At 20.8% G+C, this 16,745-nt stretch overlaps 1 protein-coding gene across 1 annotated transcript in view; it reads right to left on the bottom strand.

Annotated features, from left to right (window-relative positions):
- Positions 1 to 227: 227 nt before the first annotated feature.
- The window catches only part of LOC122500395, a 29,570-nt gene continuing 13,052 nt past the window's right edge, over positions 228 to 16,745 (bottom strand). The window contains exons 3-7 of the mRNA XM_043609308.1: positions 14,706 to 14,913; positions 13,738 to 13,938; positions 2,435 to 2,601; positions 2,077 to 2,172; positions 228 to 1,944 (exon numbers count right to left, since the gene is read on the bottom strand). Coding sequence (XP_043465243.1) covers positions 1,534 to 1,944; positions 2,077 to 2,172; positions 2,435 to 2,601; positions 13,738 to 13,938; positions 14,706 to 14,913 — 1,083 coding nt within the window. The 3' untranslated portion in view covers positions 228 to 1,533. The remainder of the gene's footprint in view (positions 1,945 to 2,076; positions 2,173 to 2,434; positions 2,602 to 13,737; positions 13,939 to 14,705; positions 14,914 to 16,745) is intronic.

Raw genomic sequence — 16,745 nt, 5'->3', positions numbered from 1 at the left:
GATATAACTTCTCTGCAATATTAATTAAATGTTAATTAAATATGTTTCGAATATGTCGAAGTTAAAAAAAATGTTATTTATCAAAATGAAAAATTTTACAATTTAATTAAATAACTTTTATTTAAAGTTTATTATTATTATTTGTTTTATACGTAAAATTTGTTTCGATATGCATTTTTAAAATGTATAATTTGAAGAGAACAATGTTTTCTCCATAAAAATTTTTTCGTTAAAAAAAACGCAAAAATTTGATAATTTTGATTAAATTTTATCAATTATTTCTAAATTAGAAATTTTACTTAACATTAATAATTTTGAGTTTAAAATCAATTTTAAACATTCCATTTTTTTGTAATTGACTGAATTTTATTTTTTCTTTTGTTTTTAGCGATGTACAAGCAAAATTTTCAATTACAATAATTTACCTCTCATCGAAAGAGACTAGGATATAAATAGATAATATTCTGGAAATGAATGCAAAAACGTCGATTCATTTTTCTTTGTTCTGGAAAAATTAAAAATGATCCATTGACAATTTGTGTGAGTTGAATATTATTTTTCTTTTTAAAAGAAGTTTCATCTTTTTTTAATATAAAAAAAAGTTACAATATTTTCGAAAAAGTATTATTTATTAAAATAAAATATTAATATCAATCGTTCGTTTTTTTTTAAATAATATGTACAGGCTAGTGAGCATTATTTTCTAAATATCGATATTTAACTATAAGTATTAAATTAAGGTACACTCGTATTATTCTTTGACGATATACACAAATTGTAAAAGCGTTTAAATATATATATATAATTATATAATTAAAGGTATTTGTTACAGAAAGTGAAGAGAATCTTTGGATTTATTTTTTCCATTTCTGTAAATAATCCTTGTTTTTCGTTTGTAATTTTCTTTCATCTTGAATTTTGATCTCTTGTGACTTTTGGCTATTTTACCAAATTACAATTGTACAAGATTAATTTTGTATATTTTTAATCGATTTCATGTTTTGAATCTGAAATATTTCGACATTGTTTATATGTCTAGAAAATAATTTACATGTTCGAAGGAAATAGTTTCAAAAATTTAAAAGTGAAACATTTTGAAACTGTAAATTATTTTCTAGTTTACGTGACAATAAATATTAAGAGGAAATTTTCGTTTTCAAGTTCGGAAAAGGGAAATTTTTCAAGACTTATAATTTTTAATTATTTCTTAAAAATTAAGTAGATATGTAAATTGACACGTGCACATGAATTCTCAGACATACAATTACATTTAAAATACTGAAGTTTACTAAATTGTAAAAACACTCGGATATGTGTGAATTATTTTTACGGGGATAAAAAAAACTCTTTATCACTGTTTTTAAATGTTTGCTTCGCATTTAAAAATCGAATATTTCTGTAATTAGAAAAATTTTTTTTTCCAGAGGAAGTTTTGTGGATAAAATGTTTTTTTTTCTTCTTCCGCAACACCTATACAACATAGGCCTCAAATAAAATGTAATTCCGTCGTATTCTCGACGGTAATCCTGGACGTCATCGTCCATTGTGTGTTGGATTGTAAATTGGTCTAGAATTAAGTGTACTGCCAGCTGAATTAATATTACTTCTCACTTGAAAATATTGTGGTCTTTGTTTTTCAGAATAAAAGTGCAAATAACTGTACCAGCCAGCGACAATAATTCCAAGTGCATTGCTGAAGGCGGAAAATATTAAGAGATATGTAAATAAATTATTTACTTCATTACATGTGAGATCGTAATATTTAAGAATTGGCTCTCGAGTGAGTGTTGAATTATTAATTGTCCCACAGACACAGGATCCTGAACTTGCAAAACTTGTGGAACTGCATTCGAGTCCTGAGAGTCGTACCAGATGCACTATTGTTGCAATGCAAACAATTATGCAAGCAACCGCGGCCACAGTCGAAAGAAAGGCACTCATTATCTGTGTGGAATGAAAATGAGAAAAAAAAAATGAAACCCCTTCATTATATAAAGTGAGACGAGAATTTTTTTTTCTGCTTTTTTTTTGAAGAAAAATAACAATTTTAAAAATAATATTGAAATTTTTGCTAACCTTTGTTGTGGTCAAACAAAAGCCTGGACTCATTCTTGGGTATTCTTTTTTGAAGCAACACAAAAGGCATACTCCAAAACTTCCAGAGATGAAGAGCTGTAAAAAATTTGTTTTGTTTTATATTTTTTGTTTTTAATTATTTATTTTTATTTTTTATTTTTAATTCTTTATTTACATTTTATTTTATCAAAAAATTTTTATTATTTGTCGTAGTAAATAAAAATTTATTAATTTTTCTATTGTAGCTGGATGGAGGAAAAAATAGAAATGGAGGAGAAAGAGAAGAATTTTACTGTAAGTAAAAATTAATTTTTTTTTTTCATAAAAAAAGCGAATAATAATTTTTTTTATAACTTACAGGTAATCCGCTCCAGTATGGATTGTCGATATCTTGCAAACTGGGCGTCCAGAGAAGAAGGAATAATGACAAAGACGTTATTGTTATTCCGATAAACATTTGCAATCCTGCCAGTAATTTTGATAAACAAGGATTGCCGAGGAGAGGCGGCTTCGCTTTTCTCGGTACTGAAACATTCAAATAAATATTTAATTTGCATTTCGAATTATTGGACAATAATTTTTTAATTATTCTAATAATTCTCTATAAAATTGTTTTCAAATAATTATTTTATTAAAATAATTGTAAAAGTCTTGGAAATTCGAGAATTTTCAATTTTCACTTACACAAGTATTAAATTGAATCAAATTAATTTCAATTAAATTTTTTGAATTGAATAAAATTGAAATAATTAAAATTGAATTAAATAAAATTAAATTATATTAAATCAAATTAAATTGTACTAATCGAATTAAATTTAATTTTAATTGAATTAATTTTAATTAAATTGAATTAAATTGAATCAAATTAATTTCAATTAAATTACATTGAATTGAATAAAGTTCAAATGATAGATATTAAAGCAAATAAAATCAAGTTAAATTAAATTTACAACTAATTAAAATAATTCAAATGAATCAAATGATTAAAATTCAAATGACTCGATTCAAAATAATTATGAATTCAAAAAAAAATGATTTATTTTTCCAATAAATTCAATTCACGTTAAGTTTTCCCCTCATGAATTAAAAATACTAATTCAAAACCACTTTTTCTCTTCTGTTTCATATGTGAATATCTGGATCCGGAGAAATTTTGTGGAAACTGGAAAATAATATGATTCAACGATGGAAATTGTGGATTTGGAGAAAAGAAAAAAAATTTTTTTTTTAACCGTGTCCCACTTTCACTCCATTATCTATATAGTGTCCTATGCCAAGTCTATCGATACAAACCATGTGAACATGATTTCTCAGGACCCCACATGGAAGTTAAAGGAAAGGTGAGTTTTATAATGACCCCGATGTCCCTCCCTAGATGGTATCTCGTCCAACAACCCGGATCGTCCTTGACTTATTGACTTGTCTTTTTCAAAAACAAAACAATGGAAAAAAAGAGCAAGACACACTATTACTACTAATCCCATTTTACTTGAGAATGCGGAAGTTTGCAAAAAAAAGAAAAAAGAATTTCTCTTATTTCAGAAAAGAAGAGCTGGAGAACAATTTCGTTCAATTTTTTCTTTTTTGAAAGACTTCAATGATCGAAGAAAAATAATGATGAAAAAAAGGAGAGTAATTTAAGTTATTAATTATCATGCCAAAAAATTACAAAAATAATAATAAATAATAAAATAAAAGTAAACAATACATAAAAGTGAATAAATAATAAAAGCAATAATAAATAGTAAAAAAAATAATGGTTAATAAATAATATAAATAATAAAAAAATAAAAAAATAAAAAATAGTAATAAAATAATTGACGGATTTATTAAAATTTTAGAATATAATTGAAATTTTTAAAAAAAATTATAACTAATTAAGAAAAGTAATTGACTTTTTGCAAAGATTTTACTATTTAAAAAAATAATTCAATTGTTTTGAAGGACTTTTAAAAATTTTAGAAAATAATTGGATACTTTTGAAAATTTTTATTAAAAATTAGAAAAATAATTGAATTTAATCTTGAAGGATTTATTAAAATTTTATATATCAATTGAATTTTTTCGAAAAATATTATTAAAAATTGAATATTTCTATTAAATTTTAGTAAAATTGTTGTATTAAAAATAATTGAATTTTTCCAAAAAATTTTAATATTTATAAAAATAAAATTAAAATTATTTATGAAATTAAAAAATGTTTTGAAGAATTTATTAAAATTTTAGAAAATAATTGAATCCTTTCGTGAAATTTAATTGAAAATTAGAAAAATAATTTAATTGTCTTGAAGGATTTATTAAAATTTTATAAAACAATTGAATTTTTTCGAAAAAATATTATTAAAAATGGAATATTTCAATTAAATTTTTTTAAAATTGAATTAAAAATAATTGAATTTTTCCAAAAAATTTTACTATTCATAAAAATAATTGAATTGTTTTGAAGGATTTATTTAAATTTTGGAAAATAATTGAATTCTTTCGTGAAATTTAATTAAAATTTTGTTGAAAATAATTAAATTTTTGCAAAAAATTCTAATTTTCATAAAAATAATTGAATTCTTCCGAAGTATGTTATTATTTATAAAAAATAATTTAGTACTTGCGAATAATGCGAGACTTTTACGAAGAATTTCTTTTACCTTTTTAAATAATAAATCGTGTCTGTTAATAATTGTAAATTAAAAAGATCATATAAATCATTTTTTATCATAACTTTGATAATAGTAATTATAAATTTTTTTAAATAAATTTTATAATTTTTAAAAATAATAAATAAATTCTTTTAAAAAAATTTCATTAAAATTGTATTGAAAATAATTTAATTCCTGTGAAGAATTATTTTATTTATAAAAAAAATTGAAATTCTTGCGAAAGAATTTTACTTTAGAAAAATTTTATTACAAATTTTTAAAGAAATATTAAATGAATTCTTTCGAGAAATTTTATTAAACTGAAAATAATTGAATTATTGCGATGAATTTTACTATTTTTATAAAAATAATTGAATTTTTCCGAAGAATTTTATTTATTTATGAAAAAAATTGATTTTTTCCGAAGAATTTTATTTATTTATGAAAATAATTGAATTTTTCCGAAGAATTTTATTTATTTATGAAAAGAATTAAATTTTTCCGAAGAATTTTATTTATTTATTAAAATAATTGAATTTTTCCGAAAAATTTTATTTATTTATGAAAAAAATTGATTTTTTCCGAAGAATTTTATTTATTTATGAAAATAATTGAACTTTTCTGAAGAATTTTTAAAAAAATTTTGAAAATAAAGAATAATAATAAAATACAGTAGTAAAAAAAGTAATAATAATTTCTCGTAATTATTTGTTACAATTGTAAACAATAAACCGTGAAAAAAATTGTTTACTTCTTTTTTTCTTGAATTTATATGGTGTTTCTTCTGAGTCTCTTTTAAATTAAAGTAACAGTTGGTCCGAGATTCATTATTTCGCTTCAACAGTCAGAAATAATGTCTGGATTTTTGTCGAGAAGGATTTTACTCAGAATTTCATCTCGGCTGGTAATTCCCTTTGACGAAATGGATTCTTTGGGATTGATCATGAAGGCGTAAATCCGCCATGGAGAAATCAAGTTTAATCCTCTCATCTACTTTTGGAAATCGTCGCGTAAATAATCCAAAATTTGGGGAGCAAAAAGTAAAGTACAATTGTACAAATTATTTTTCTTTTTTTCTACATATAATAATAATTAGATTAAAAAAATAAATTCAAAAGAATTATTTTTTCAATTTATTTTTTCAATTCAATAAATCAATGAAAGAAATTTTATTTTTCAATATATTTTATTAAAAAATGTCTTAATTTCTTATTGTTCTTCTTTTTTCTTTGTTCTTTTACAGGGGAGAGGAGAAATTTAATCCTTAATGATGAAAAATGTTCCCTAATAAAAATTGCATTAGGGTGATACGGACATTTTTTTGAAATATTCAAGGAGGCGAAATAATCGGTTTAATCCCCGCAATTATATTCTCATCACGTTTTTTTTTAAGGCGGTAAGAACATTTTTTCTTTCTTTCTTTTTCGCGCAACCGTAAATTAAGTTTTGTTCTTTAAAAAAGTAGAAAATTCAAAATTACTTCTATATGATTTTTTTTCTTTTTTCAATTTTATATACTAAAGTATAAAATTGAAAAAAAATCTAAAGATTGACAAATTTTTGATTCTCATTGTTTTATTTTTGTTTCATTTTTTTTGTTTTGCAATTTTTTGTTTCAGAGTTTGAATAACCAGGGGAGAATAATGTGAAGTAACGTTGGTTGTGATTAAAAATTTCTGTCACAGGAATTTCTGGAACTTAGGATGAAAAAAAAAATGAAAACAATGTAGGTGATAAAACATAGCAGACAGGTCGGTGAACTTAAGGGGGCACAGGCGTAAATATGTACCTACGTGGGAGTACATGAAATCATTATATACCTTCAATAGGACACAGGTGGAATAATTTAACGAGAAATATAATTTCGTTCGGTAAATATCAATTTACAAAGTTAAAAATTTTTTTTAAAAATATTTTTTAAGGTTTTAAGATAAATTTATCCGAAAAGTTTATACTCGAGAGCCGAAGTAGCAAAGAAAATTAAAAATCTTACAAAAGGGGTGAAATTTTTCAAACAGTTAAATATTTATTAATTATTTATTCCTAAATGAACTATTATTATTTTGTTCTATTACTTTATTAAAATTTTTAAAAATAATTGAATTCTTTATAAAAGAATTAGGATTAAAATTTTGAAAATCAATAATTAATTCTCTCCAGGAAATTAATAAAAATTGAATTGAAAATAATTGAATTTTTTTGGAGAATTTTATTAAAATTTTTAAAAATAATTCAATCTTATATTAAAATTGTACTAAATAATTAAATTTCTATGAAGAATTTCATTGTTTCAAAGAATTATATTCGAATTTTTGAAAATAATTGAATTCTTTCGAGAAACTTCATTAAAATTTTTCAAATTAATTTTTTATTGTTTATAAGAATTTAATTAAAATTGTAGGTGTTGAAAATAATTAAATACCTACAAAGAATTTTATTATATATCAAAATAATCGAATTCTAACGAATAGTTTTCTTAAAATATTGAAAATAATTAAATTCTTTCGAAGAATTTTATTAAAATTGTATTTAAAACAATTCTATATTTTTAAAGAATTTTATTAGAATTTTTGTATATAATTGAATTGTTGCGAAAAATTTAATTAAAGTTTTTGAAAATAAATTAATTTTTTAAGAGAATTTTATTAATATTTTTGAAAATAATTAAAATTCTTTCAATCAATTTAACAAAAATTGAATTGAAAATAATTGAATTCTTATAAAGAATTTTTAAAGAAATTTTCAAAATAATTGAATTTTTTCGAAGAATTTTATTAAAATTTTTTAAAATAATTGAATTCTTTCGAGAAATTTTAATAAAATTCTTGATTTAATAAAATAATTGAATTTTGTTATAAAGAATTTTATTAAAATGTTTCAAAATAATTGTATCTTTTCGAAAAATCTCATTAAAATTTTTTAAAGTAATTGGATTTATTTGAGAAATTTTATTAAAATTATACGTTGAAAATTATTAAATTTTCGTGAAGAATTTGATTGAAATTGTATTTAAAACAATTCTATTTTTTTAAAGAATTTTATTAGAATTTTTGTAAATAATTAAATAATTATAAAATTAAAACTAATTTTTATAATACAAACATTTAATTTGAATCAAGAATAAGAGTTAATAAATAAAGATATTATTTTAATATTTTTAACAATTTAATAAAATTTTATTTTAAGACCCTGTATGAAAAAATTAATAAATACTTAATTAGTGTCACTGATAAATAAATTACCAAACTAATTAATTAAATTTATTAATATTAACAAAAAAAATTAGAAATAATTTTCGTCATCTTACTTATAATTAATTTACTTTGTGTAAAACCGCATTTCAATAATGAATTAATGATTTAATAATGAGCCTTTAAAATATCATAGGCCGTTTTCATATTATAAAACGATAAAAAAAATGAAATGCTAAAAAAATGATTTTCCATTTTTATAAAAACACTTTGATATAATTATCTGATATTAAATAATGAATACTTGATATTTATAAATTTATGCCGTCAACGTTTTCTTTTTTTATTTTAATTATAATATTTAAAAAAAAGAGGTGAGCCTATAAATATTAAATATCAATGGATATGAGATGAAAATAAAATAATATTTCCGGCTGATGAGTTTTTAATAACGCGTGTGTGCGTTTTCCGGGAGGGAGTGAGAGGGAGAATGACATAGTATTATGGAGAGGAGTACTAGTTTTTAAAGTGATAAAAAAAATATTTTGCAAGGATTACAAGATTACAACTGATATAATTTAATGAGGTGAACAAGACTGTTGAAAAATTTTTTTTTCCGTGTTTTTTTGCAGAGGAAATGTATAATATGTGATTATTAGAAGAAAAAAAAAGATTTAAATACGTGAAGTGTGATTAAAAGCAACAAGGAAACCATCGTAAATTCGTCGACCTACACAAATCTCTTGTGTGAATAAAAGGCCTTTTTTGGTGTGAATTTCTATCACGGACGGTAGCCTCAATACATGTTTAATGCCATTAATGCTCGTAAGTACAAGTTACGCAATTCTTCACATTGTAAATTGTGAAACGTACATAGTCAACTTTTCACTGTCATTTTCACATTTCCCATATATTATATTACTTTGTATATAGGGAAACATTCATTTTCAAGTCTCAGCTAGAAAAACAATATTCTTAATATGAGAAGAATTTTTTTTTTATTCGAGAATATTGTTTGGTTCTTAAAAAAATATTTTTTTATATTTTCTTTTAAAATTATTTTTTATTTTTTATATTCATTTTTTTCCTGAATATTTATTTTTTATTCTTAACAATTATATTATAATCTTAATTTTAATTAGTTATATTAAATTATTATTAATTATATTATTATGATTATTATAAATATAATGATTATATTATTAATTATTAATTAACTAGCAAATGTTGCGCGCGCCTGCTCGCGAAACGCAGTATTTAATTTAATTATTATTACGCAAATTTTTTTATTCTTAAGTATCATCTTCAATTTTTGAAATAATTGCAGATAAAATAATTTCAAAAATTTACTTATTAAATAATTAATTATTATTATTTATTGTTTCCAAAAATATTAATAAAATTCTTTGGAACAATTCAACTATTTTTGTAAATAATCAAATTCTTCGTAACAATTCAATTATTTTCGCATAAATAATAAAATAATTCTTCACAGGAATTCAATTTTTACTAAATTATTCGGAAGAATTTTAATTTTCTTCAAAACAATTCAATTATTTTTATAAATTAGAAGATTCTTCGGAAAAATTCAATTATTTTCATGAATAATAAAATTAATCGCAAGAATTCAATTATTTTCATGAATAATAAAATTCTTTGCAGAAATTTAATTATTGTCAATACAATTTCAATGAAATTCCTCAAAAGGAATTTCTAGTCTTCAAATTTATTTCAATAAATAAAGAAATAAATTAAAGAATTTCATTATTTTTACAAATTTTGACAAAATATGTCGAAAGAATTCAATTATATTAAAAAAATTTTTATACATTCCTCTAAAAGAATTGAATTATTTTCAATACAATTATTACTAAATTCTTGGGAAGAATTTTAATTTTCTTCAAAACAAATATTTTCAAAAATTTCAATAAAATTCTTGGCAAAAATTAAATTATTTTTAGAAATAATAAAATTTTTCAATGGAATTCAATTATTTTCATAAAATAATACAATTCTTCGCAGGAATTCAATTTTTACTAAATTCTTCGGAAGAATTTTAATTTTCTTCAAAACAATTCAATTATTATTTTTATGAATTATAAGATTTTTCGTAAAAATTCAATTATTTTCATGAATAATAAAATTCTTTGCAAGAAATTAATTATTGTCAATATAATTTTAGTTTTTTATTATTTTTATTCAAATTATTTTCATAAATATTAATTTTATTAATATTTAGTATTCTTAATATTTATTCAAGATATTTTTACAAATTATTAATTAATTAATTTATTATTATAATAAAAATAATTATTATCATGAACGAACGATAAATGAATGAATAATAAAATTATTATTAATTCATCCTTTTATTTTCAATAGTTAATAATTATTACTTGTTTATAAAAAAATTTTATAAATATTTATTTTTATATTCCTAGAAATATTTATTTTTCAGCTATTATTATAAAAAATATTTTTACAAGGGATAAATAAATAATGGAGGGATTTATGATAATGAAACAAATCGAAATAAATTTCTCGTGTGAAAGGTACAGATATTTTTTTTTTAGGGCACTAAGATATAGGTAGCGTATTTTAAATGAAATGATTCACCCAAAAAACCAGAATAAGAAAGATACCAAACCGGAAAGAGTTTCCGGTTTGGTAATTTCCGATTCAATGCTTTTTATGTCCAGTGTGAAATAAAACATGATTTAAACGATTATTCGTATATAAATTTAAGAATTTATTTTTTCCCATAATTGGAAATGTTTATAAGTTTATTTTATTATTATTAATATACAGTACTTATATGAGTATAATAATAATAACAATAATAAATAATATAAAAATGTTTATTTGTTTATCACAAAATTTTGATCTTTTAAATATTTGAGTAATTATAAACTTGACTAAAAAAATAGTTTTGAATTAAAATTTTTTGAAATAAAAAAATTATTTTGAATGAAAAAATTTAAAAAATAAAATAATTGTTTCGAATCAATTTTTTAGAATAAAAAATACTTCGTGGTGGTAAAAAAATTATTCTTGAAGAAAAAATTCTTTCTTTTTTAAAATTTCTTGGATCAAAAAGCACTGAATAAAAATTACACCTGCTTTTTTAATAATAGTAATAAAAAAAAGAATTTACACCAAAGATTAAATTTGGCTTGAGACTATTGAAATACTGTGTCACGATGTCAACGGGGCGATCCAAAAATAAAATAGAATTCGCGACAAAGTAAAGCTTTGGTTAAAAAAAGAAAAAAAAATTATTTATTTAATTAATTTAAAATTGAAATTTTTTTTTTAACATATAATTTTTTAAAAAAAAAATATATTTTCTTTAGCTCCTTTTGGAGTTAATATTGTTTCACTCGCCACATAATCTAGATTTACGTAATGAAAATAAGATTTTTTTTTTGAAAATTCCATTTTTGTTTATTTAAGTAGAAAATTGTTAACTTCCTTGAGAATTATATACGTTTGCTTTATTTCTTTTTTTATTTAAACTTCTAAGAATTTCAATTGCAGAAACTCTCTTAACCGTAACGAGATTATGTAAGATTTAATTTATAAGTTTTTGTCATTTAACTTTTACCGATGTTATTAATAATTTTTTTTTTTTACATTAATAATTTCAATTTGAATCGTTTTGTATTTTTTTGTAGTTAAACGATAATTTGCAAAAAAATATTTACGATTGCTTGAAGACGATTGGATTTTACTTTTTGTTTCACTTACTTAGCTAGTCAATTATTTTTTATTTTTAATAATTGTTTAATTATTTTCTTTTTTTATTTCTATAATTTTTAATTATTCCCTTTTTTTTGGTAGGTTTTTTTAATTTTTTTGTTATTATAGTTCTCATTATTTTTCCTTTGAACTAGAAATTTTTTTCCTTTTATTTGATAATTTATTTATTATTTTACTTTGGTAGTTTATTTTTTTATTTTATTCGGTATTTATTTTTTTATTTTATTTGGTATTTATTTTTTTATTTTATATGGTATTTATTTTTTTATTTTATTTGGTAATTTATTCACTGCATTTGATAATTTAATATTTATTTTATTTAGTAATTTATTTTTATTTTATTTGTTATTAATTTATTTTTTTGTTTCATTTCATATTTTATTTGCTATTTTTATTCATTTGGAAATTAATTTTTTATTTCATTCAGTAGTTTATTTTGTTTAATTATATTTTTCATTTTATTCAATAGTCCATTCATCGTTTTAATTCTTTAACGATTTATTTTTTACGGTTCATTGTTCAAGTATAATGAAGTTAAATTAATAGTTTAGAGAGATAATGGAACAATTATTGTCAAGAATGATTTCATAAATTATTATCAGTGAAATATTTTATATAAAATTATTTATTTATTTATTTGAAATTACTTTAAATTTTAACCATTAGTTGTTAATTAATAATTATTTAATATTAAATTAATTAATGCATACCATTAACAATTAATATTATTAATTAAATAATTAATTATTAACTAAAATTTATAAGTTATTAACTAATAGTAATTAATTATTAACGAATAGTTAATAATTATTAATTATTTTTAAGTTATTAACTAATAATTTATTGTTATTAATTAATAGTTATTAATTAATAGTTAATAATTATTAACCAATAGTTTTTTATTAATTATTATTTAACGTTATTAAAAATTAATTGTCAATAATTGATCGTTATTAATTAAGAACTAATAATTATTTATTATCATTTATCATTGAAATAATTACTAATTTTAATTTTACGCTTGACATATATTTAAAAGTAGGTTGACGATAAAAACGTTTAAACGGGAGTAAATATTAATACCGCTTAGTGACATAATATTAATTCCAAGAGAGACTTTTATTTTTAATATAAGCGCAAAAAAAATTTTTAATTAATCCATCCGCTAAATTGAATTTTTTTTTCTATTATTATTGTTATTATTGATTTACGGTAAATCAATTCAATGATAATGGAAGATGAAATAATTTTTCTATTTTTGCATAGTCATAAATAATTTTTGTTTAACATTACCTTGCAAATTTTTTTTTTCCTTTTTAAATAATAATATCATATTATTTTCCTCCTTATTTTTTTTTGTCTTAAATCCTTTAGTTTATAATGACTAATAGAAAGAGAGGTTTAAATGTGACTCATGATTCAATCACCTTTATTCGTCATTAATAAACATATGGAATTCTCTCATTGAATAATAACAGTAAATAATTTTTCAAAAGAATTTTTTTTTTTTTTTTTTTGTAATTTTTATGACTCATGAGTGCAGTGACAAAAATTCACTTAACGAAAATTTGAAATTATTGTGATGATTAGGGGTAATTAACTTTCAGGTGTAATTTAAAAGTCGTTATTGTACATTTAGGTTCTTTTTTTGTTTTGAAGAAAAAAAGCATTGAAACAATAAGACAATTTGTCGAGTGCAAATAATTTTGTGGTCATTACAAAAGAAATTGTTCTATTCATTCATTTTTTTGTTTTATTTTGAAAAAGTGTATTTTTCGTAGATAAATTTTTTAATTTTTTTTTTGTTTTTAATTTTTGAATATTAATTTTTAATTTTTGAATTTAATTTTTATTGTTTAATATGTGAAATTGGAAATTTACAAAATTGATAAATTAAATTAATTTTTATTATTGTAATAAAAAAAGAATATTAAATAATAATTTTCTTTTTAATTTTCCAAACAAATGATTAAAAAAATTATTGAAAACATTGGAATTTTGGCACACCTTTGAATAAATTTTTTTTTTTTTTTTTTTTTTTTTTTTTTAACTTTTGTGTGAAAAAAAATGAGACTTACTATTTCCAGTGCGATGGAGAACAATCATTCGACTGTGTCTAAGAGAATTTCTAGTGGGTGTGTGTCTTCCAGCTATTTGAGCTGCTGCCAAATTAACAGGAACTGTCGTTGACAAGCAATTTGCCATTGAGGGTGCTCTCCCTAATTCCTTCTCTTTTTCCGATCGGAAAATTTTGCCAATATTACCGGTCGATACTGCCCCTAAAAAAAAATTTCTCAATATGTTAATAAACTGATTGTGAGCAAAAAAAAACTTTTTTAGAAACACACAAAAAAAGGAATCATTTGTGAATCTAATTTTTAAATTTGAATTACAAATTTACTGGTTATTTTTAGTTTGAATAAGTATTATATAAATTTTAATTTTTGTATATAATTGTAGAAAAATAATTTAATTTACATGAATTAAAATTCATTTTGAAATGTCAATTAAATTAGAATTAAATTTAAATTAAACTCATATTTATAGAAATCAAATTGATTTCTTTAAATATGAGTTTAATTTAAATTTAATTCTAAATAGACTTTGAATTTATTTTTAAATGTTGAATTTATTTTTAAATGTTGAATTTATTTCTAAATATTGAATTTATTTCTAAATACAAAGTTAAATTTGAATAATTTAAAGAATCTATTTCGAAACTAATTTACAATTCGTTTCAATTAAGAATTTTTAAATTGGCCATTAATCTAGAATTATTTATTGCAATTCGTAACATTTGAAAAAAATTGCCACTTTTTTGGGTGAATTTCGTAAAAAAAAAATTTCTCTAGATTTTATCAATTTCTTCGAGTCCATTTGTCAATTTTCGAGCCTTGACTTTTGTCTTTGAATTGGCAATTTTTTTCATTTCTATTTTTTTCCTCTTTTCCTGTTTTTTTCATTTTTGTTTTTTTTTATTTTTGTTTTTTGTTTTTTATTTATTGTTTTTTTTGTTTAGCTTGTGTTAGACTTTGATTTGAATTACCTTTGACTTTTGATGTTTGAATTTTTGAAATATTGCCAGCGCTAATGGCGTTGCCGACACGGCTATTTCCATAGTCGTTATTATTGTTGTTGTTGTTGTTGCTATTGTTATTTTCCGGGACAGTCCCCGAGTCATCCCCGTCACGAACTTGACTTAAATTCCCGTCACTCATAGCGGAAGTCACGCAAGGTGCCATTGTCGGTGCATCCTGCAAAATGAGGCATTTTTCACGTTTTAACAACATACCTTTAAAATCACATTACATTGTTAATTATGCCACGAGACTTTATTTATTGTCATACAAAAATCCTCGTTTTACTGATAAAAGCGCACACACTGAAAATCACACTTTATCATTTATTACCCATTTTGTACCATTGGGAAAATGTTTTTAAAATTACTTTAAAATTACTCCAAAGTTTTTCAATTTTGAAACTTTTTTGAAAATTTCCTTAAGGGCATTTGAACCTTGATGACGTTACAGATTATGCAAAGCATGTGTGACGTCATCAAGGTTCAAATGCCCTTAATTATTTATTAACTTATTTTTAAATTAATTTTAATGCAATTTTTTAATCCAAACTTTTTATTCCTTTTGGAATTAAATTATTTTAGTTTCTTTTAGATTGGATTTCAAATTAATTAGTTTATTTAATTACTCAACTTGTGTATTTTTTATTTATTCAATTTTTAAACTAAATTTTCAATTAATGATTCAATTAATTTCTTAAGTTTTGAATCAAATTTTATAGTCGTTTTTGAATTAAATTTTGAATTCGTTTTTGAATTAAATTTTAAATTCGTTTTTGAATTAAATTTTGAATTGGTTTCTAATTTCAATTTTGAATTAATTTTGAAATTAACGTTTTAATTAATTTAATTAATTTAATTAGTCATTAAATTTGAAATTAATTAATCATTAAATTTGAAATTAATTCTCGAATTAAATTTGAAATTAATTTTTAAAATTGAAAATTTGTTTTTGAAATATTTTTTCGAACAATTACAATTTTTGATGTATATAGAAATTAAAAAAGAATTTGTTACCGCCGAACGAAATTTTTTTGGTGTATTTAAAATTGTCAATTTATTTATTAATTGCAAAATACTGAAAAAATTTTTGGAGTAAAAATATATTTTTTTATGAAAAATTTTTAATTTTAAAAAAATACCAAAAGAAATTTTTTTTTAATTAAAAATATAAAAAAATTACAGTGGAATGGATTATTTTTTCGTTTATTTATTTAAAAAAATAATTAATTTACTGTATATATAAATTGCAAAAAAAAAATAATAGCACAATTTTTACGAATTTATTTTTTATTATATAAATTTTTGAAACCGTTTCTGGAATTATGGGTCATTCTACTATATACTAAATGGACAGAATGCAATTTTTAACAAAGACAAATGCGACGTTCATGCGCCAATAGAAACGCACATTTATTATGTAATACACTTCGTGCACATAATCTAATACGAGAATGTTGTGGATACATATCTTGAGATTATGAGAAAGTTGAAGGCAGACAGGAATCGAATTTACAATCCCTGTGTATATACATATATATGTGCACCGGTATATTTTAAAGATACACATTCCAATTCCCATATCAATGAATCTCGAATGTAAATTGATTCTATATAATATATTACACTACGGTATTGATTTAAAATAGGAGAAAAAAAATTTTTTTTTTCAAAATTTATTTTTTTTGGAAAATTTATTTTTAATTATAAATTAATGCTGATGGTGTGAGGAAAAATTTTTTTTGAGAAATTATGCACTGTATGTGCGATAAATTAAGAATTTTTTTTTAAATATATGTATACAATTTTCTCGGAAAATTTGCAAATGTTTTTTTTTTTGCATCAACACGTAAACATTTGAGATATTTGGAATTTTTGTTTTTAATGATTAATGTTAATTTGTGCATATTCAAAAATTAATATTTCTTTTATTTATTTACTATATTTTTTGTTTTTCACAATTTTTTAATTGTAAATACTATTTTTTAGATTCAAACATTAATTTTGACT

This window comes from Leptopilina heterotoma, unplaced genomic scaffold, assembly GCF_015476425.1.
Source record: "Leptopilina heterotoma isolate Lh14 unplaced genomic scaffold, ASM1547642v1 Lhet_183, whole genome shotgun sequence".
NCBI lineage: Eukaryota > Metazoa > Arthropoda > Insecta > Hymenoptera > Figitidae > Leptopilina > Leptopilina heterotoma.
The sequence above is the reverse complement of the archived record's forward strand: the minus strand, read 5'-3'. Positions and strand labels throughout refer to the sequence as shown.